This window comes from Bubalus bubalis, chromosome 1 (genome assembly GCF_019923935.1).
Source record: "Bubalus bubalis isolate 160015118507 breed Murrah chromosome 1, NDDB_SH_1, whole genome shotgun sequence".
Lineage (NCBI taxonomy): Eukaryota > Metazoa > Chordata > Mammalia > Artiodactyla > Bovidae > Bubalus > Bubalus bubalis.
The window spans coordinates 18,701,263-18,724,669 of NC_059157.1; the positions used below are offsets into that span (position 1 = coordinate 18,701,263).

The following is a 23,407-nucleotide window of genomic DNA, read 5'->3' on the forward strand; positions in this document are numbered from 1 at the left end:
TTCTGTCATAGGAAACACTGTCTGTATCTTTTTCCCCAACTAGTTATAAGCCCTTTGTTTTTAATAGATGATGATCGTGGTTTATACAACTTTTATATTCTCCATGGATTGGTGTCTTTTTTTTTTTTTTTTGGCGATGCCATGTAGCACGTGGGATCTTAGTTCCCTGACTAGGGATTGAACCCAAGTCCCCTGCATTGGGTGCACAGTCTTAACCACTAGACCACTAGGGAAGTCTCTCCATGGATTGGCTTCTGAAGACCCACAACCAACCTGAACTGATATGGAAAATTTTGAGTTTCTATGCATGTAGGTATTTCTTTCTCTCTGGAGAGGGAATCCATAAAATTTCATAAGCTTTTAAAAGGGATATGTGGCTCAAAAGCTAAAGAACAACTAGTGTAAAAAAAAATGTTAAAGATACTGTTGTCAAATAACTTAAAATTTAGTTGGTGAGATGGGATATAAATATCCTGATAGGGAACAGCTTTAAAAATGGATTGTTTAGAGAAAGGAAGCAATGTGCAGAACAATGTGTATCATATGCTGCAATTTGTGTTGTTTTAAAAAGGTGGGGAGACTGTGCAGATGCACTGGGGTCTCTGGAAGGGCACACAAAACCCTGCAGTGCCCACTCCCCTCAGGGGAGGGCCAGAGCCCTGGGTGGGAAAGCGACCTGCTTTTCACACAATGGCCTGTGGTGCTTTTTGAGTTTTTTAAAACATACATTTATTAAAAACATGTAATAAAAATAAATGCAGAGAAATGTAAATATTCCAAGGTGATTGCCAGACAGTGAGCGTTGGGTCGCTGAAAGGGGGGATGGATTACTATGAGCTAGCATAGACCAAAAAGACGTGCCAGGAGAAGGGCTTACAGATTTGAGTATTATGTGCTGAAGAAGAAAAAGGCCAGAAGAACCAGTGGGTGATGAATAGGTCTTTAAGGGACATTCAGTCAATTCAGCCAGTTTTCTAGCAGTGAAATCTGGAAGCAAATACATTGAACTGGGACTTCCCTGGGGATCCAGTGGTCAAGACTCTGCCCTCCCAAGGCAGGGGGCTTGGGTTCGATCCCGGTCAGGGAACTCAGATCCCACATGCCACATGGTACAGCAAAAAAAAAACCCCAAAATACATTGAACTGAAACTGGAAGAAGTAGGGCCAAATTGTGAAGACTTATAAAGTGAAAATAAGGAGTCTCTCATGGTCATTCATGAAAGGTCATTCATGAAAACCAATTATTAATAGCTTATAAGCCACTCCAGTACTCTTGCCTAGAAAATCGCATGGATGGAGGAGCCTGGTAGGCTGTAGTCCATGGGGTCGCGAAGAATCGGACACGACTGAGCGACTTCACTTTCACTTTTCACTTTCACACATTGGAGAAGGAAATGGCAACCCACTCCAGTGTTCTTGCCTGGAGAATCCCAGGGACGGGGAAACCTGGTGGGCTGCCGTCTATGGGGTCGCACAGAGTCGGACACGACTGAGGCGACTTAGCAGTAGCAGCAGAGTAGTGACAAGATCTAAGTGGTAATTTTAAAACTTAATCTGACAGTGGCTTACAGAGGAGGAAGGCCAGTTAGAAAGTTGTTCGAGTAGAATGTGCAGGAGGTGGTAATAGGTTCTGAACTACAGTGTTAGTGTCTGAAATGTGGTGGAAGAACTCAGTTCGGCTCTGCAGACAGTTGCGGAACCACTGCTGTATGCCAGGCGCTAGGAGAAGAGAGCAGACAGGAAACACGGAAGGAAAAGCCAGCTACTCTATTTCATTGATTCCAAGACACATTTTTAGAAAATGTTCAACACTTCTGAAATCAAGTTGTATCCTTAATCATTGGGCATTAAATTTGGCAAAATGCAGTATTTTTAATAACTCATGAGATGATTGTTAAGGAATCACAGATTGAGAACTCAAGACTTTGGATTATTTGTTTTCTTAAATAATTACATTTATTTATTTTTGACTGTGCTGGGTCTTCGTTGCTGTGTGTGCTTTTTTCTAATTGGGGAGACCGGGGGCTACCCTACTTGTGGTACAAGGGCTTCTCAATGCGGTGACTTTTCTTGCTGCAGAGCACAGGCTCCAGGGCACGTGGGCTCGGTAGTTTTGGCTCCTGGGCTCTAGAGCACAGGCTCAATCAATAGTTGTGGTGCACGGGCTTAGTTGCTCTGGGGGGTGCGCGAATCTTCCCGAATCAGGGATCGAACCCATTGTCTCCTGCATTGGCAGGCGGATTCTTTACCACTGAGCCACCAGGGAAGCTCAAGACTTTGGATTATTGATGGAGGGTGGTCTTTTTAACTGAAGTGGTAAATGAGAAAGGGATATAGTTTGGGAGATATTATAAAACTAAGGTTCAATTTGGAAAATAGCAAGTTTGAAGCAGAGTAGAATCTTATAGCTGGATAGTTAGAAATACAGAACTGGAGCCTGGGGAGAAGGTCAAAACTGAAACTATGCATTTGGAAGTCTCCCCGCAATGAAGGGAGAGTTGGTTAAAACCTTTGAAGGAAAAAAGGCAGAGAGAAGAGAACCAAGATAGTGAGCCATTTGGGGGTGGACCTGAGATCTTAATTTCTCAAAGAAATTTAATAGTTATTTAGTCATCATGGCAGAGGCAATTACAATGTTGACTTTGGGAAGATTTGATTGGCAGCTTCCTGAGTGGAGACTTAACAGAAGTCATCAAAACAGTGATGAGCTGAGGAGGTGTTTGGTTTGTGCATAGAATATGGTTGTTTTACAAGAGAAAGCTCCATTGGTGTGACCTATATTGCCTTTCCCTACATAGGTGCCAGCCTAGGAATAACCAGTGATGGGTTTTTTCAGCTGGAAGAGTTGCCTCGGTAAGCTGCTTTCCTCCCTGACCTCCGTGTTCATTCTTCCTCAGTCTCCTAACATTTCTTCTACTTCCTCTTCCCAGATGTTATGTGTAGGTGTTTCCTGGATTCTCTTCTCCCACCTCTTTTCTTTTTATGACCTTGGGTCTCTCATCCATGAGCACCCCTCAATAAATGAGTCAAATCTTTTCATGCTTTTGGTCCAAGGCCATGATAAGATGTTTAGGACCAGACTCAAATGCAGGGGTGTTTTGAGAATAAGCACTGAAATCCTAAAACTGTCTTCTCTCTTCAGCGTGACAGAGCATCCATTGATGATATGTCTAAAGTGACTCATTCAGATTTTCAGAGTGGCTAGTGCAGAGGCCTCTGGATAAATGAAGCTTCCATCAGTCCCACAAAAATAGGTTTCCTGAAAGTGTCATTTATATGTGTTTATCCAAATAACCTTTGTAAACCTCTGCCACTGGTTTAGATACACACAGAGAAAAAAGATAACAAGGAAGATGGTTTCTCTCTTTTATTTTTTTGGCTGCACCACGCAGCACATGGGATCGTAGTTCCCCAACCAGGGATCAAACCCACAGCCCCTGCAGTGGAAGCATGGAATTCCAACTACAGGACCACCAGGGAAGTTCCTATTGAAGAAATTCCCAGTTGCAGGCTTCCTAGATGAGAGGGGTGCTCCCTTCACTCATGCTAAGAATTGGGGCACCAGGGAACAGGAGGAGGGGTCCTGTTAGCCCAGAGACTGGCCTTCATCTTCTGTGAGTAGCGCTTACTCACTCCCAGAGTCATTGTTACTGTTGCTCAACTTTGTTGCTCCCTCAGTGGGCGCTGCCAGTCCACTGTGAGGTCTTAATCCCGAGCTTTTACATAAAGACCTTCCTGGTGGGTGACTCATAATCCCTGCTCAGTCCTTTACCTTGATTCACCTGGAGCCGCAGACTGTTCACAAGGGACAAGAGGGCGTCCTGGCATTTTCGTGGCTGCTATGAAAATGTCCCATTACAATATTCAGACCAGGTCATCTTCTGACTTTGAGAAGAGCAAGCAGATTGTTTAGGTTTGCTGGGACATGGCAGCATGTTAAGAGAGCAGCCTTTCTTCATGATCTTTTGAGTTTTAGGGATGACAGACATGAGAAGTGAGAATACATGCAGAAATGTGGTTGTGATTCATCGTGTTTAAATGATATAATTCAGTCTAGACTCAGAGAAGCTTCATTCTAGATATCTGTCCATTACATATTTTTAAACCATTTATGAAACTTGTGTAGGTAGCAATGCAAGTTTCAGAAGTGAATATATGCGTGTTATAAATAAGACTCTGGAAACACAGGAAGATAACAATTGGTATATGATTTTTGTCTTTTTTTAAGACTCCTTTATTATTGTTATGTTGGTAAGTAAGTGAATAATCAAAGAAGGAACAAATTCGGTAGGTGAGGTTAACACGTGCTCTGGGCTGTATGATCCAGCTTTGCCCTCATTGGGCCTATGGCTGAGGGGAGGCTTGAGCACAGATCCCGTGGAATACTGTGGGACAGGGAGTTCTGAGGGCCGTAATGAGGGAAAGGGAAGAGCTCTGGGGATCCAGCAGAATATAAGACTGTTTCCACGTGGTGGAGGCCTCCCATGGGTGACAGCCAAAGTGTCTGTGTCCCCAGGGTGAGCCGTGGCCACCCCACCTCCTCTCCTGGAGACTCTCCAAGACCTGTAGGCATTTAGGGTAAGAAGGAGAATGTGGGGGTTGTTCTTGGTTCACAATTTTTACCTAACTTACTGAGTTTTCATCTACTGAACACTGGTGTTTTAAATCAAGACCCCACAAGCCTAGGTGTCTTCTCCCCAGCCTGAGCTTCAGCTTCTTAAGACCATGCCACTGTGTCTTCATTCCTCTGGCAGTCTTTGTATCACAGCGTGGAGCCTGGGAATGAAGCCAGCCTGAAGTGCACAGCTGAGCGTCTTTAAGGGACCACAGCATCTGAGCACCTAGATGCAGCTATCCCTGACCAGAACTTCTTGGTTACATGAATCAATAAATTCCTTTTTTTGTTCTAAACCAAAGCAAATGAAAAGATTGTTTCCAGTGGTTACTTTAGTGGTAAGAAGTGGACAAGAGGGGCCTGTGGAAGCTGAGAGGGGAACACTGAGCTCCTTGAAGATTTTTAACCTATTCTTGTATATCCTTTCTGCTGAGAATAGGTCTCTGAATCAGAAGTGTTTCCTGTGACCTCTCCCACGCTGGAACTGCATGTCGTTCTCTGTGCTTTAGTGACCCCTGGGCATGTTTCCCGTCAGGAATTCCTCAAGTGCAGGGATTGCTACCCATGGCGTCCAGCGCAACGCTTAACAAAAGTAGGACTTAAATAAGAAATGTTTGGGCAGGAGAGAGAAGATGGAGAGGGAAGAGGAGGGACTCAGAAGCAAAGACACAAAGAAAGGAATGAGTCAATATAGAAAAAGGGACGGTAGAGAGGGAAGAAGAGCTATTTCCTAGTTTCCGAATTAGACATGTCTCTTTTTGTACACTGGGTTGTATAAGAGAGTTCTTACCTCTGGTCATACCATAGGAAGAACTCCCTGCCCCGAAGTGTTCCACAGGATCCGTGCTCCATCCTCCCCCCAGCCATTCGGGTTCATAACCACATCCTCCATTCACACTGAAGCCCTCTAAAGACAGGGACTCACAGCACGGATACCCTACCTCTGGTGGTGGTGGTTTGGTTGCTAAGTCGTGTCCAACTCTTGTGACCCCATGGACAGAGGAGCCTGGCAGGCTACAGTCCGTGGGATTCTCCAGGCAAGAATACTGCAGTGGGTTGCCATTTCCTTCTCCAGGGCATCTGCCCAACCCAAGAATCAAACCAGGTCTCCTGCATTGTAGGCAGATTCTTTACCAACTGAGCTGCAAAGGAAGCCCACCTTACCTGTAGAAGATACTAAAAAAGGGTTTCCTTTCTTCTCCCCTGACTGCTTGCTTCTTACCCAAGCATTGTGCTAGTAGTACGACCGTGTTCGAAGCTTGAGAGAACGCCAATCCCAACAGGGGCCAAGGGGGCACTTTTTCTGTAGGCTGCAGTGGGGAAGTTAGGGACTGGGGTTAGCTTCCCTGTTGTGGACTCAGACCTTCGTCCAAACATTTATCTAGTGTTTAAGTTGCTTTCTTAGACCAGAATTTATTCAGGACATCTAGTTTCATTGCAGCTCTATCCTACAAGTTAAAATGGCTTGCTTAAATTGGCCTTTTATCATCTTGGAGAGACTGATAGGATTTAACAGTAATCAAGGAGAAATACTGAGCTAGAGGGGAATAATAGTGGTTAGAACTATGCCAATTTTAGTTTTAGGTATGAAGATCACTGCATAAGGAATCATCTCTAGCTTCACAGGCTTTTTATTTCCTCTCTGAAGAAACGAAGCTAAGGAATTTTTTAAACACCTAAAAATATATTTCCCCTCTACAGAAGGATATTTTCTGCTTAGGATGACTATGTTATCCTGAACTGGACAGAAAAAGGAAATGAATGAAAAGACAGATGAAATCTGAATAAAGTCTGGAGTTTGGTCCACAGTAATGTACCAGAGTCAGTTTTGACAGTTGTTCCACGGTTTGTTGTTGTTCAGTCACTCAGTTGTGTCCGACTCTTTGCAACTCCATGAACTGCAGCACTCCAGGTTTCCCTGTCCTTCACTATCTCCCTAAGTTTGCTCGAACTCTGTCTGTTGAGTCAGTGATGTCATCCAAACATTCTCATCCTCTATTGCCACCTTCTCCTCTTGCCCTCAGTCTTTGCCATCATCAGGGTCTCTTCCACTGAGTTGGCTCTTAGCATCAGGTGGCCAAAGTACTAGAGCTTCAGCATCAGGGCTTCCAATGAATATTCAGGGTTGATTTCCTTTAAGATTGACTGATTTGATCTCCTTGCAGTCCAAGGTACTCTCAAGAGTCTTCTCCAACGCCACAGTTCAAAAGGATCAGTTCTTATTGGACCAGTCTTTATGGTCCAACTTTCACATCTGTACATGACTACTGGAAAAAAGCATAGGTTTGACTAGATGGACCTTTGTCAGCGAAGCGATGTCTCTACTTCTAATATCCTGTCTAAGTTTCTCATAGTTTTTCTTTCAAGGTGCAAGTGTCTTTTAATTTCATGGCTGCATTCACCATCCGCAGTGATTTTGGAGCCCAAGAAAAGAAAGTCTGTCACTGTTCCCATTGTTTCCCCATCTATTTGCCATGAAGTGATGGGACCAGATGCCATAATCTTCGTTTTTTGAATGTTGAGTTTTAAGCCAGCTTTTTCACTCTCCTCTTTCACCTTCATCAAGAGGCTCTTTAGTTCCTCTTTGCTTTCCACCGTAAGGGTGGTGTCATCTGCATATCTGAGGTTATTGATATTTCCCCCAGCAATCTTGATTCCAGCTTGTGCTTCATCCAGCCTGGCATTTCACATGATGTACTCTGCATATAAGTTAAATAAGCAGGGTGACAATATACGGCCTTGACATACTCCTTTCCTGATTTTGAACCAGTCTGTTGTTCCATGTCCAGTTCTAATTGTTGCTTCTTGACCTGCATACAGGCTTCCCAGGAGGCAGGAAAGGTGGTCTGGTATTCCCATCTCTTTAAGAATTTTCCACAGTTTGTTGTGATTCACACAGTCAAAGGCTTTAGTGTAGTCAATGAAGCAGAAGTAGATGCTTTTCTGGAATTCCCTTGCTTTTTCTGTGATCTAGCATATGTTGGCAATTTCATCTGTGATTCCTCTACCTTTTCTAAATCCAGCTTTTACATTTGGAAATTCTCAGTTCACCTACTGTTGAAGCCTAGCTTGAATGATTTTGAGAATTACCTTGCTAGCATGTGAGATGAGTGCAGTTATGCAGTAGTTAGAACATTCTTTGGCATTGGAATGAAAAGTAACCTTTTCCAGTCCTGTGGAAACCACGGTTTGTAAGATGTTAACTTTATTTTTTTTAATTAAAGTATAGTTGATTTACAATATTGTGTTAATTTCTACAGCAAAGTGACCCGTTAGGCAATTTGTACGTTGTTTTTGGTACTGATTTTCTTCACGACTTACCCGAGGACATTGAATATAGTTCCATGTGCTATACAGAAGGACCATGTCCATCCACTCTACATCTACTAACCCCAACTCCCAGTCCATCCCTTCCTCAACCTCCCCTCCATAGCCACAACTCTGTCCTCTATGAGTCTTTCTGCTTTGTCGATAAGTTTCACTTGTGTCATATCTTAGGTTTCGCATGTAAGTGATGTCATACGGTATTTGTTTTTCTCTTTCTGACTTATTTCACTTAGTATGATAACCTCTAGTTGCATCCGTGCTGCTACAAATGGCATCGTTTCATTCTCTTTATGGCTGAGTAGTATTCGATTGTATACATGCACCACATTTTCTTTATCCATTTGTCTGTCGATGAACGTTCAGGCTGTTTCCATGTATTGCCTATTCTGAGTAGTGCTGCTATGAATATAAGATATTAACGTTGGGAAAACCTGGGCGGGGATATCCTTAGCTTTTCTGTAAATCTACATTTATTCAAAAATGAGCTTATTTCCCGATCTTAACCCTCTGCTCTTGTAGCCGCAGTGTCATTGTTGGTGCTGGTTACATCGCTGTGGAAATAGCTGGCATCCTGTCTGCCCTGGGTTCTAAGACATCAATAATGATACGGCATGATAAGGTAAAATCTGTTCTTGATGCTAATCTTTTAAAAATTTTACAGGGAGGACTTCCCTGGCAGTTCAGTGGTTAAGAATTCGCCTGCCCATGCAGGGGACTGGGTTTGATCCCTGGTCTGGGAAGAGTCCACAGGCCTTGAGTCAGCGAAGCCTGTGCTTCACAAGTAGGGTAGCCCCCGCTCGCCACAGCTAGAGAAGGCCGTGTGCAGCAGTGAAACCCTGCGCAGCCAAAAAATAAAAATACAGGGAGCATTTCCTGTTTCACTGTCAATAAATACAAGGTGCAGCGTGTATTCTGTTCCCCGTGGAGCTGCACAGAAGGCAGGATTAGGACCAGTGTTCCTCCCAGCCACCAGCGGCTAGTTGAGAACAGTGGGCACCCCGGCTGGTGTTTCTGTCATGAAGTAGTGGGTATACTAATAAGTGCCTAATAAGGCATACAGGCTTAAACATAAATATTAGTTAAATTGAGCAGACTGCCAGGTTAATTTCTTATTCTGAAAATCAATTTCATTTGGCCAGATAGTATTGGAGTATTAACATTCAGTCAAAATTTAGTACGTTCTTTGCATTAAAAGGAAACATCAAAGATACTTGCTTACTATGTTCATTGCAGCATTATTCACGATAGCTAAGAGGTAGAAGCAACCCAAGGGTCTGATGACACATGAATAGATAAAGATATGGTATATCCACACAAAATGGAATATTATTCAGCTTTTTAAAGGCAGGACATTCTGACACATGCTGCAGCATGACGAAGCTTGAGGACATTATGGTAAATGAAATACGCCAATCTCAAAAAAATTAATATTATGATTCCACTTATATGTGGTATCTGGAGTACTTATGCTCAGAGAAACAGAAAATGGAGTGGCATTGCCAGGGACTGGGGGAAAGGAAACGGGGAGTTGTTTAGTGGGTACAGAGTCTCAGTTTTTCTTAATTGAAGTCTAGTTGATTTACAGTATCATGTTAGTTTCAAGTGTTAACCACTGATTCAGTTATACATACATATATATATTCTTCAAATTTTCTTCCCTGATAGGTTATTACACAATACTGTGTGTAGTTCCCTGTGTTATACAGTAGATCTTTGTGGGTTATCTGTTTTGCATAAACTACTGTGCATATGTTAATCCCAGCCTCCTAATTTATCCCTCCCCCACCCCCAGAGTCTCAGTTTTGCAAGGGGGAAGATTCTGGTTGCACAACAATGCGAATATACGTAACACCATCGAACTGTGTCCTTAGAAATGGCTATATGGGTAAATTTAATGTTATGTGTTTTTCACCACGGGGACTTCCCTGGTGGTCCAGTGGCTAAGACTAAGGGCTCCCAGTGTGGGGGGCCCGGGTTCAGTCCGGGGTCAGGGAGCTGGATCCCACACGCTGCAGCTCAGTTCACATGGCACGATGAAAGATGCAGGAGAGCGGAGTAAACATTTAAGAGGAATGTGTGCGTATAACCGACTCACTCTGCTGTACACCTGAAACTTAGTACAACGTTGTAAATTAACTGTGTTACTTTTTTAAAATGGTTAAGAAAACTCACAGTGTGGCCATGAATGAAGAAGAAAGGGGGACTGATACTGAAATTTCCTCCCAGGTTTGTAGCGTATCTTTAATCAGGTTTTATTCTTTCCTGCCACCCATCCCTCGGCTGCCTCTGTATACAGGTGCTTAGAACTTTTGATTCAATAATCAGTTCCAACTGTACCGAAGAGCTGGAGAACGCTGGCATTGAGGTGCTGAAGTACTCCCAGGTACGACCGAGCCCTGGGCGAGCTTACCACCCTTGGTCGTCCATCTGTCCTGCATCCCACTAGTTCTATCAACACAAATTACGTCTACCCCAGTCGGTTATTCCTTTCTAGAATACTTCCAAGTCTTTTCTTTATCCTAAGAAGCTATATTTTACACTGATGTTTTAATGAAGTCTAAGGTATAAAAGATTAGGAATCTGGTAGTTTAATTTAGTTGAGTTGGAACTAAAACTATAATTTTTGTGCTCCAATTCCTCCTCATCAGGGAGTCCTCATCTCCCTGATGGTCCAGTGGCTAAGACTGCACTCCCAGAAGAGAGGGCCTGGGTTTGATCCCTGGTCAGGGAGCTCGGTCCCACATGCCACAATAAAGATCAAAGATCCCGCCTGCCACAAATAAGACCCAGAACAGATAGATAAATATGTGATAGATAAAATAATAAATGTTTTTAAAAAACCACAGTCCTCATTGAACATCCTTATTTTTCAGGTTTATACTTTTTTCAGGAAATATTATTATGGAATCTCTTTTGAAAGCATATCATTGAGTTTTGTAGATGAAAACAATGACAAAGTGACTATCTATATCTATATCTATATCTATATCTATATAGTTTTTTTTATTCTCAGGGAATCACCAACTTGTTGGATTTTTTTCCCTGAGTATGAGCCTTGTAAAAATGATTCCCCTCCCCCCAAAAGCTTTGTCCTTTTTAGGCCATATTGTAAGTAAAATAATAAATGTGAAGTTGCTTTGTAAATGCTGAGGTCTAGACTGGTGGTGAAAGTCAACATCAGAATCCCCTTGGGACTCCCACTAAACTTTGTATGTCCTTCACCCTCCTGACCTAATCCTACCCTCCTCCCCGATCCTAAGAGTGTCATGGGAGAAGCAAGGATTGTGCAGTTTAGAAAATTCTTAATGAAGCTGCTACAGCCCATTTCCTCCCCCAAGTCCAGTTGCAAATCACTGTGCTTAGATTTGTGATTTAAAATTTTATCACAACTTTGAAGTACACTTTAAAATACTTTGTTTTTAAGCTGAAGTGTTAGGGTCTTGGCATGAGTTGACATTTCTGGCCACTGGCTGTCTGATTTGGGGTCACCAAGGATACTGTCTTGGCTCCAGAGAGTTCTAGTGTGGGCGGCCTTTGGGCAGAAGTAAATTTGTCAGCATGTAGGACTCGTATGATTGGAGAAGGAAATGGCAACCCACTCCAGTGTGCTTGCCTGGAGAATCCCAGGGATGGCAGAGCTTGTGGGCTGCCGTCTATGGGGTCGCACAGAGTCGGACACGACTGAAGCGACTTAGCAGCAGCAGCAGGACTCATATGTGTGCTTCCCAAGTGACTCAGTGGTAAAGAGTCTGCCTGCCAAGCAGAAGATGAGGGTTCGATCCCTGGGTCGGGAAGATCCCCTAGAGAAGGAAATGGCAACCCACTCCAGTATTCTTGCCTGGAAAATTCCACAGACAGAGGAGCCTGGCAAGCTACAGTCCATGGGGATCTCAAAGAGTCGGACATGACTGAGCACACTCAATGAATCCTGAATCATTTGCAGGATTCAGTGGAGAGTTTTTAAATGTCAAGAATTCTAGTTTCCTGTTTATTTGCTTTCCTTCCCATTCCCCCCACCCCCAATTAATAACTTGTATTTGCCAATAGGTCAGGGAAGTTAAAAAAACTTCTTCGGGCCTGGAACTCCGCATGGTTACTTCGATTCCTGGTAGGGAACCCACCTTCACCACTATTGCAGATGTTGACTGCCTGCTCTGGGCCATTGGGCGGGACCCAAACTCCTGGGGCCTGAATTTAAACAAACTGGTAAGTTGACCTAGTCTGCCTATGATATTCTTCCCCTTACTCCAACTTTGTTTAAAAATGGTTGATATATATTACTGTGTAAGTTTAGAGAATACAGCATGATGGTTTGATTTATGTATTTTGTGAAATGATTACCACAGAAGGGTCAGCTGACACCCATCTTCTCATACAGATACGATACAAAGAAAGTAGGAAAGAAAAAAGGAAAAATTTTTCTCTGTATGTTGAGAACTCGGGATTTACATACACTCTTCACAGCAGTGTTGTCTATAGTCATCTTGTGACTATAGATACTGCATCCCTAATACTTACTTATACTGTAACCAGAAGTTTGTTTTTGACCACCCTCCTTGCCTAAAACATTCTTGAATCAGTTGGTAGTCCTGTGGTTTCCCCTGATCCAGTCCCAGACCCCCCAAAACTTGAGTGGGTTCTGTTCGATTCTTTTCATTTGTCTAATTTGTCATCAAATCCCATTGCTTCTGCCTTTGAAAGTTCTTTAAAAGTTGTTTGCTGTTTTTTTTTTTTTCCATTTCTGGTGTCCTCACTCTAGATCAGGTCGTTGTCTTGCTATTTCCTGACTAGCCTCCTCATTACAGATTTCCTTCGTACTCTGATAGCTGTCTCTTTAAAACCCTATAATTATTCCTTACCCTCTGCAGCTCTCATCGTGATGGATGGGTGTGTGACTTGTCCGGGACATTGTGGCACTCAGGGATGGGTACGCATGGGATGGGTACTAAAAATTTTAAAGGATAGTCTGGTACAGTAGCCTGGGGTGTGGGTCCCAGTGTTTGACCCCATTTTGAACCTTATACCAGTTTCATGGCCTTAGGCAAGTCGCTTAGCTACTCTTTAAGTTTCAACTACTTCATGGAAATATGGAAATAAAAATAGTACTTGTCACATTGGGTTAGACAGAAAGTAAGTGAGAAAGTGCATGCAAACTAGCTTGCCTAGATGCTGGCTTATAGTATGAACTCAGCCAATGTTAACCAGCTGCTGCTGATGGTGAGGATAATGATAATTGTTCTGATATGCTGTACTCTTCTACTAGTAATAATAGAATATTTTATATATTTGGTGGAGGTTTATATAGGGTGGCAAAGAGTCAGACACGACTGAGTGACTTTCACTATGTATTTGATGGAGCCTCTTGAGGAGTGTGTGACAGTTTGGTTTATATTCTAATATTAGTATCTGTTATAAATTCCATCCCTTTTTCATTTCACTAAAAGCCATTTTTCATAATTAAAAAGAATAAAATATCCAGGGACATGTTTTACTTGATTTTAATCTCATTATTCAGTGAAAGTTAGTAAAATCAGTAATCTATTTTTATATTAATGAAGCTATTCACCCAGCTTTTCACCTTTCAAGAGATGTTGTGCCATTACACAGACCTAAGCTTTGCTAGTCCAGTTTTCAACTATATTTGCTGAATTTTTAAAAAATGAGGCAAAAATTTTCCCTCAGTTCAGTGTTGATATATTTTTAGACTGCAAATTGAATGATTACTCTGCTTAAGTCTTGGCAATATGGTACTAGCCTACTTTAATCTTTTAAAAAAAATTTATTGGCATAGAGTGGACTTACAATTTTGTATTAGTTTCTGCTGTACAGCAAAGTGAATCAGTTTTACATATACATATCAGTTCAGTTCAGTTGCTCAGTCGTGTCCAACTCTTTGCAACCCCATGAATTGCAGCACGCCAGGCCTCCCTGTCCATCACCAACTCCCAGAGTTCACTCAAACTCACGTCCATCGAGTCAGCGATGCCATCCAGCCATCTCATTCTCTGTCGTCCCCTTCTCCTCCTGCCCCCAGTCCCTCCCAGCATCAGGGTCTTTTCCAATGAGTCAACTCTTTGCATGAGGTGGCCAAAGTACTGGAGTTTCAGCTTTAGCATCAGTCCTTCCAATGAACACCCAGGACTGATCTCCTTTAGGATGGACTGGTTGGATCTCCTCGCAGTCCAAGGGACTCTCAAGAGTCTTCTCCAACACCACAGTTCAAAAGCATCAGTTCTTCGGCACTCAGCTTTCTTCACAGTCCAACTCTCACATCCATACATGACCACAGGAAAAACCATAGCCTTGACTAGACGGACCTTTGTTGGCAAAGTAATGTCTCTGCTTTTGAATATGCTATCTAGGTTGGTCATAAGTTTCCTTCCAAGGAATAAGCGTCTTTTAATTTCATGGCTGCAATCACCATCTGCAGTGATTTTGGAGCCCCAAAAATTAAAGTCTGACACTGTTTCCACTGTTTCCCCATCTATTTCCCATGAAGTGATGGGACCAGATGCCATGATCTTCGTTTTCTGAATGTTGAGCTTTAAGCCAACTTTTTCACTCTCCTCTTTCACTTTCATCAAGAGGCTTTTTGTTCCTCTTCACTTTCTGCCAGAAGGGTGGTGTCATCTGCATATCTGAGGTTATTAATATTTCTCCCGGCAATCTTTATTCCAGCTTGTGCTTCTTCCAGCCCAGCGTTTCTCATGATGTACTCTGCATAGAAGTTAAATAAGCAGGGTGACGATATACAGCCTTGACATACTCCTTTTCCTATTGGAAACAGTCTGTTGTACCATGTCCAGTTCTAACTGTTGCTTCCTGACCTGCATACAGATTTTTCAAGAGGCAGGTCAGGTGGTCTGGTATTCCCATCTCTTTCAGAATTTTCCACAGTTTCTTGTGATCCACACAGTCAAAGGCTTTGGCATAGTCCTTAAAGCAGAAATAGATGTTTTTCTGGAACTTTCTTGCTTTTCCCGTGATCCAGCGGATGTTGGCAATTTGATCTCTGGTTCCTCTGCCTTTTCTAAAACCAGCTTGAACATCTGGAAGTTCACGGTTCATGTACTGCTGAAGCCTGGCTTGGAGAATTTTGAGCATTACTTTACTAGTGTGTGAGATGAGTGCAATTGTGCGGTAGTTTGAGCATTCTTTGGCATTGCCTTTCTTTGGGATTGGAATGAAAACTGACCTTTTCCAGTCCTGTGGCCACTGCTGAGTTTTCCAAATTTGCTGGCATATTGAGTGCAGCACTTTCACAGCATCATATATCCACTCTTTATTTTAGATTCTTTTCTCATATAGGTCATTACTGTGTATTGAGAAGAGTTCGCTGTGCTATACTAGCCTAATTTATTCTTGCCAACAACTGTTTTAGGGGTAAGAGTGAGGAGCCCAGGGGCACAGAGATAAGAAATTGTCCACCAGGCTTGTAAACCCTGCAGAGAATAGAGATGTCTGTATTATTTACCTCTGTATCCACAGTGACTACATTAATGCCTCATTTTGAGGTGCAAGTATTTGTCGATAAACGGGAGGTCTCATAACTATCAGTAGTAAGTGACAGAGCTGGGACTTGAACCCAGATCTCTGTGCTCCAGAGGCTGTACTTTTCACCACTACACTACCTTCTCCCTATGCCTGCTGCCTCTCTACTTTTCCTTTGGGGATATATACACCTGGGATCTGCAAAACCACAAGATACGCATCATACATCTTTTTGGAACAAAAATTCAACTCAACGTATAGGCAAAAAAATTTGGTTAAAGGCAACATTGATATGTTTTTAGAGTAGAATAGAAATTTTGCTTGGGGTTTTAAAGATAAAACTGTGAACTTCAACAAAATCTGTTTTTGATGACTGCTTCAGGCTATGCCCGTCTGAAGTATGAGTTAGCATGCTTCAGGAGCAGCGCTTCCAAGGGAAAAATGCAAAATCACTGTCTTAGATGGACTCCACAGGGATGCCAGTTTCCATGTATGACAGCTGAGTGATTCCTTCTCAGGCTTCTCTGGCCCACTGAATCGTACAACACAAAGTCAAATCCTGTTAAAACTCCTCAAAATTGCATAAAATATTTGCCTTTTAAGTCCAACAAAAGATACCAAACTTGCCAACTTGCAAGGATGTTTTTCATCCTGTGGTTTCTTAGAGATTCAGGCTGAAGAGGTGCCTGAAGTGAGGCGGATCCAGAGATGTGAGCTGCTGTGTTTTATAGATGGCCAAATACTTACCTGACGTCCCTTTACAATTTTAGGGGATTCAAACTGATGACAAAGGTCACATCATAGTAGACGAATTCCAGAATACTAACGTAAAAGGTGTCTATGCAGTTGGGGATGTGTGTGGAAAAGCTCTTCTTACTCCAGGTAATGTTTCTTCTTTTGGGGGCGAATAAGGGAGGCTCTGTGTGTTATATAAAACTGTTGAGCTTTCTACAGTCAAATCAGCTCAAGCAAAGTTAAAAAGATGAATGTCTTTATGATAAAAATGTTTTGAAATGGATGTTGGTTGGGTACCTGACATTTTCTGAATAATTTCCATTTTTACTTGGAGAATGCTTTTAGTAGTATTGAATTTTCTTTCAAAGATTTTTAAAATGCTTAGTGAAGACTGAAACTTTTGTACAGATAATACAGTCACCCTCTGAACAGTGCTGGAAATTAGAATCCGAGTTGTGTTCATGACTGTGGAAGGAAGTGGCTTTGGGAACTAGTGATTTAGAGTGGCTTTCTTATATTTTTGTAAGAAAATATATATTTTAATCTTATATATTTCTTACATACTATTTAGTCTTTTAAAAAATTTTTATTGGGGTATAATTGATTTACAGTTTTGTGTTAGTTTCAGGTGTACAGCAAAGTGAATCAGTTATACATATATACACTCTTTTTCAGGTTCTTTTTTCATATAGGTCATTACTGAGGACTGAGAACAGTTCCCCGTGCTTTACAGTAGTTCTTGTTCAGTTCAGTTCAGTTGCTCAGTCGTGTCCGACTCTGCGACCCCATGAACTGCAGCACGCCAGGCTTCCCTGTCCATCACCAACTCCTGGAGCTTGCTCAAACACATGTTCATCAAGTTGGTGATGCCATCTAACCATCTCATCCTCTGTCGTCCCCTTCTCTGCCTTCTGTTTTGTATATAGTGGCGTGTATATATTAATCCCAATCTCCCAATTTCCTACCCTGACTATTTAGTCTTGATACAACTAAGATTGATCGCCATCCCCTGAATCCCATGCCTCAGCCTACTGCCTGAGTTAACTGATGTCGTTTCAGGCTCTCTACCTGCTTCTGTTGGCAGCATCCCTCCATCACCTTCATTCTGTCCCCTCTAGGGCCTCACCCGCCTTTCCATAATCACCCAGTTCTTACTCACAATGGAAACTTCCTTGGTCACACACCCCAAGCCCTTCACCTCCTTTAGGAAGCTCTCTCAACAAAAGCAAAACAAGCAAAGTTTCAAAGACTTCATAACATAATTGAACAGCCAAAAGTTTTGTTGAAGTGAAGAAAATTTCTTCGATATCCTACTGATGCCTTACTTTGGAAAAAAACTTTTTGTCAATTTGAAGTCAATAAAACTAAAAACTAGTGCTTATATTGAACTCAGGCATTTGTTCTAAAAGACTGTTAGGAATAAGAACAGGCTAAGGAAGGTAAACTTTTTAAAAAATTAATAAGAAATAAAAATAATTTTTAAAAGAAACTTAAATTATTCCTGTGAAGTAGCTGATTGTAAAGTAGAACTGAAGATGCTTGAAATAGATGCTTGAGATAGTTTGCTCCGTAAATATTGTATCAAAAAGCTAATATCCTCATTAAGAGGTAATTGCCACTGGAAGAGAATAGATACGTGTATATGTATGGCTCAATCCCTTTGCTGTCCACCTGACACTTATCACAACATTGTTAATCAGCTATTGTGTGTGCTTAGTTGCCCAGTTGTGTCCGACTCTTTGCAACCCCTGCCGGAGTCCTGTCCATGGAATTCTCCAGGCAAGAAGGCATTCCCTTCTCCAGGGGATCTTTCCAACCCAGGGATCGAACTCAGGTCTCCTGCATTGCAGGTGGATTCTTTACCATCTGAGCCACCAGGGAAGCCTTTAAGAAGCTGTATTCCAATATGAAATAAAAAGTTTAATTTAAAAAAATAGGTAACTGCCAAATGTTTGCAAACTTGCAAATGTGTTTCTTGGATGTGGGGGGATCGTAATGGAATGTGTAGAATTCGTATAAGCAAATTGTTTTGGATTGTTAACTAAGGCATTGATAGGTCTTTATTATATTGAAATGGATATTGTAATGAGCATTGATGAAAAACTTAAAACTTGTGTGTTAAGCCAGATGAATAAATGATTAGTAGAACAATTCTGCTATGTTAAAATGAACAATAAGCTTAGACACTGATTTTAAAATATCTTTGTAGTTGCAATTGCTGCTGGTCGAAAACTTGCCCATAGACTTTTTGAGTGCAAAGAAGATTCCAAATTAGACTATGACAACATCCCCACAGTGGTCTTCAGCCACCCCCCTATTGGGACAGTGGGACTCACAGAAGGTAGGTGGTTAAAAACAAAGGTCAATTATGGTTTCTTCCCCTTCTCTGCTAACTTTAGCTAGGTGTCTATCTGCTGACTAAATCTTTCTCAGCCCCCCCCCCCCCAAATTATAATTCTTTTTATTGGGTTGGCTAAAAAATTCATTCGAGGTTTTCCGTAAGATGTTACAGAAACACCTGAATGAACTTTTGGGCCAGCACAGTGGTTAGCTTCTTATCACATCTCCAGTTTCTTCCCCAACTGTTACTACTTTGAAAGTGTAATTCCTTTCCCTACTCCATTTTATCTGTCTGACTTTTTAAAGCTTTTTAGTTTGAACTAATTTCAAATTTAAAGAAGAGTTGCAGAAACACCAGAGGACTCCTGTCTGCCGATCACATTTTTGCTTTATCGTTTTCTCGCTGTTTGCATACACGTACTTCAGTATCTATTTCCTAAGAATAAGGCCATTGCCTTACAGAAGCAGTTGCAAATGGGAATATTTAAATACATGCAATATTATCTAAACTTTAAACCTTATTCGAATTTTGCTAATTACCTCAGATAATTTTATATTTAACATTTCCCCCCAAGTCTTGCATTTATTCTAGGATAATACAATATATTTAGTTTTGATACCTCTTTGGTCTCCTTTAGTCAAGAGACAGAATTCCTTAGCTTGTCTTTTGTCTTTCATGATACTGACGTTTATGTTGTAGAATGTCCTTCCTTGTCGTTTTGAGTAATTTACCTTTATGACTTGATTCAGGTTATGTATTTCTGGCCATCTCTCTGACTGCTCGGTGGAATTGTTTCAGTTTCTGATAGGTGCTTTTTCCCCCCTGCCTTACAGATGAAGCCATTTATAAATATGGAAAAGAAAATGTGAAGATTTATTCTACCACCTTTACCCCAATGTATCATGCAGTTACCAAAAGGAAAACAAAATGTGTGATGAAAATGGTTTGTGCCAACAAAGAGGAAAAGGTATGGGTCAAGTCCAGTAAGCTGAAGAGTGTCTTCAAGATTGGCAGGGGTGGAGGTGTTTTTGTGAGGTGGGAAGGGAAGAGACCTAGTAAAGCTTTTTCTGGTTTAGCCAGCACAGTTGCTCTTTTATCTGTCTCTCTATATTGGAGTTCTTCATAATATTTCACATAGAAAGAAGGTTCCACTGCATTGAAAATGTAAGGTGGAGAGGAATTCCCTAGCAGTCCAATAGTTAGGACTTGGCCCTTTCACTGTTGCAGCCTACAATCAGTCCCCATTTGCAGAACTAAGATCCCACAAGCTACATGGTTTGGCCCCAAAAAAGAAAAACGTGAGGGGAAAAGAATGTCATTGACCAATAGGCCAGAACAGATAGGCAACTCAGAAATATTGGTAAGTGTAAGAATTTAATGTAAGAAGTTTAGAGTTAACATAACCAATCAGTGAGGAAGAAGTTTATTTAGTAAAATGTTCCGAGATAATCAGTTATCTTTTGTGGTTTAACGTTTTGAGGAACTGCCAAACTGTTTTCCAAAGTGACTGCACCATTTTATATTCCCTTTAGCAACATACGAGGGTTTCAGGTCCCCTTCACCTTCGCCAACACTTGTTACTGTGTTTTTTTTAATTGTAGCCATCCTAATGGATGTGAAGTGGTATTTCATTGTGATTTTGGTTTGAAGTTGAACAGTTTCCTTTTTTTTTCTTAATAATTTAAAAAATGGATTTTGTTTTGATATTAGGTCAGCTTATTGGACTTTTCTAGAAATTGAATTAAATACTAAGGTGGAACTTAGCAATATGGGAACATGGCTCTGTGAGAAATGATACCCGAAGATTCAGATGTAGGTTCCAACTTTTCTTATGAAAGAGGACATAGTTTGTATCTGAATCAACTGGGCCCTTACACTAAAAACCATGAGACAGGCGCTGGCTTATGGAAATCAGTGTCACTGAAAGTTAACAGAAGCAGAGAATCAGTATGAAGAGAAGTAAGTAGTTTGGCAGCAAGATAAAAGTTGCCGTTTCTTGCCCTGAATGTTCTCAGTAGCCTGAGATGTCCAGTTATTGAAACAGTGAGTTGTTACTTACCTCTTCATATCCGTTATTTCTTTATACCATTTATCATTCATTCATTTGGTAAACATTACCTGACAGTCAACTAAAGGCTAAGAACTGGGTTATGAACAGAAATAGCATAAGACTCATGCCATCACCAGAAGCTGTTTGTGAACTCAGTTTTAGATCACCGTATCTAAAAATTTAGCCATGTTGAATATATGCAGTGTATGATTTGGGATTTCTTTGTCTTATATTGAGATATACTTTTTTTCAACTGTTAAAAAAAAAATATATATATATATATAAATAACATAAAATTTTCATCTTAACCATCTTTAAGTGTACTGTTCAGGTATATTAAGAATATTCCTGATTTGTTTTGAAGCACAATATTTTTGTGGTGAAACTTTATATTCTCTAACTTTATCTTTCAGCAGACTACATACCCTAGAAATATTTTCTGGAGATGAACATTAACTAGTTTTTAAATATATTTAGATGAACACTAACTAGTTTTTAAATATATTTAGAAACCTCATTGGAAAGTGTGATTTGAAACAAATGCCTTTTGATGGTCATCTGTGCAGTCAGACAGCCCATGTGGGTTGAGTGCCTCTAAGAGTTATCTCTGTGCTAGGCCAGATGGATAGAGTGGAAAGCAAAAGTGGACAGGGTCCCCTCCATCCACAGATTAATGTCTGCTGGGAAAGACAGACTGTAATTGTCCAGTCCCCAAGTAATACAACTCTGCAGTTGTGATAGAACCATGATGGAGTAATACTGGGACTGAGTGCTCACGTGGATGGTTTAACTTGGTCAGAAAGGCAGGTGTAGCCATCTGAAGAATGAAGGGACTTTAACACTTGAGAGGGGAGGAAAGAGTGTCCAGACAGAGGGAACAGCCTGTGTTCCATCAGGAGAGAGCGTGGTGAATCCTCAGGCTAGGAGGAAAGCTGGTGAGGCTGGAAAGCGGAGAGCCTTTGTGAGAGCTGAGTGAAGTGAGCAGTGGAGGGATATTGGGGCAGAATTATGCAGGGACATATAGGCTGTTTTATGCTATATCAGGATTGAAGATGTAAGTTTTTTTAGAGGTTTTTAAATACCAGGTATCTCTCATGACTAGGCTTCCCTGGTGGCTCAGAGGGTAAAGCGTCTGCCTGCAATGCGGGAGATGGGGGTTCAATCCCTGGGTCGGGAAGATCCCCTGAAGAAGGAAATGGCACCCCACTCCAGTACTCTTACCTGGAAAATCCCATAGACTGAGAAGCCTGGTAGGCTATAGTCCATGGGGTCGCAAAGAGTTGGACACGACTGAACGACTTCACTTCACTTTACTTCTCATGACTAATACAAAAATCATTAGTGTACAAATGTGTGTGTGCATGTGTGCACACGCCTAGAAGATTTATCACAAGGAATTGGCTCATGCAATTGTGGAGGTAAAAACATTTTTTTCTTTTCTTTTGTAGGTGGTTGGAATTCATATGCAGGGAATTGGATGTGATGAAATGCTGCAGGGCTTTGCAGTTGCAGTGAAAATGGGAGCAACAAAATCTGACTTTGACAACACGGTTGCTATTCATCCTACCTCTTCAGAAGAACTGGTCACACTTCGTTGAGAACCCAGAGACTTGTATGGCTGGCAGCTGGACCAGTAGACCTACAGGAAGGAACCAAATCATCACGTTTACTTACTGTTCCCACTTTCTGTATTTCTTTATCGTCATCAGAATCTTCCAAGTGTGGAAATTTTCAGTCAGCTTATTTCTGTAATTAGAAATTTGTTTTGTTATTCAGGATTGATTTTTCACTTGGTCACATCTCTCAGTAATTACTATTTGTTTTATTAGTAGCTCTGGGCTGGCTGGTTTTTGTGTTTTTGTTTTAGCCTCATCCCAAGTATAAAACTATATGAAGTACAGTTAAACGAATGTTCCTGAATGAATATTGCTTGCTAATTTTTTAGAGGAAGATGACAGCTGCTTTTCACATTTAAAGGATGCAAGTACAGAGTCATTTTGTTTTTATGAAGCCAGTATTGTGCTCTGCATATTGCAAAGCTATTTCAAGGATGTGAGTTTTCTTTAAAAACATATAACTTAAGAGGCATACCTCCTGTATTTTATTCTTTCTTTTGTTCTAAATGATTTAAAATGATTCCTGTTAACTTTTAAGAGATGAAGTTCATCAAATTTGGGAAGGATTTGAGGAGGCTGGTTGCGTGAGGGACATTTGAGAAGTGATCCTGGCTTTCAGAAGGAGAGGGACTCAAATACTTCAAAAGGCCTTTCCTCTGCCAAGAACTCATAGTTCAGTGAATGGTTGCAATTTTTGTATGTGTTCTTGTCATTTTATTTTTTTGAAAACTATTTCCAAAAATCTGAAAATAAAATCACAGTCTTTTCTTCTTATAATATTTGTTATGAGTTAATGGGTGACAGTTCATTTTCTAAGAATATTTCAGATTGAAGGGTCAGATGGCTAAAGTGAGCTACATTAAGTAGGCTTAAGGCCTTATGGGAGAGAAAAGAGATTCTGCTTTTATAAGACCAGAGGCATAATAGAAACATTTAGTGAATATAATGGTTGAGAAATCATAAGTTTTGAGCATTTTATTTCCATTAGCCTTTACCAGCTAGGTTAAGTAAGCTGGTTACATTTTCCCATGGCTTTCAATAGTGACTTAGTGCTAACTGACTTCTGTCATTAAGCTTTTACTGAATGTCCTTCTGGTTAGCCATGGCCAGGTTGCCGCTGCACTGACAGATTAAGTAGGTCCAGTCTCAACAAAAGAAAACTGTCACTAGTAACCAGGTTATATATCTGTCATGTCGAGAAAACGGTCTAAAAACCTGGACATGAACTGACA

At 41.2% G+C, this 23,407-nt stretch overlaps 1 protein-coding gene across 1 annotated transcript in view; it reads left to right on the forward strand.

The window, feature by feature from the left end:
• The window catches only part of GSR (glutathione-disulfide reductase), a 44,720-nt gene extending 21,771 nt beyond the window's left edge, over window positions 1-22,949 (forward strand). The window contains exons 6-13 of the mRNA XM_025278920.3: window positions 2,799-2,853; window positions 8,462-8,561; window positions 10,239-10,325; window positions 11,990-12,148; window positions 16,204-16,315; window positions 18,378-18,509; window positions 19,343-19,476; window positions 22,008-22,949. Coding sequence (XP_025134705.1) covers window positions 2,799-2,853; window positions 8,462-8,561; window positions 10,239-10,325; window positions 11,990-12,148; window positions 16,204-16,315; window positions 18,378-18,509; window positions 19,343-19,476; window positions 22,008-22,157 — 929 coding nt within the window. The 3' untranslated portion in view covers window positions 22,158-22,949. The remainder of the gene's footprint in view (window positions 1-2,798; window positions 2,854-8,461; window positions 8,562-10,238; window positions 10,326-11,989; window positions 12,149-16,203; window positions 16,316-18,377; window positions 18,510-19,342; window positions 19,477-22,007) is intronic.
• Window positions 22,950-23,407: the final 458 nt, after the last annotated feature.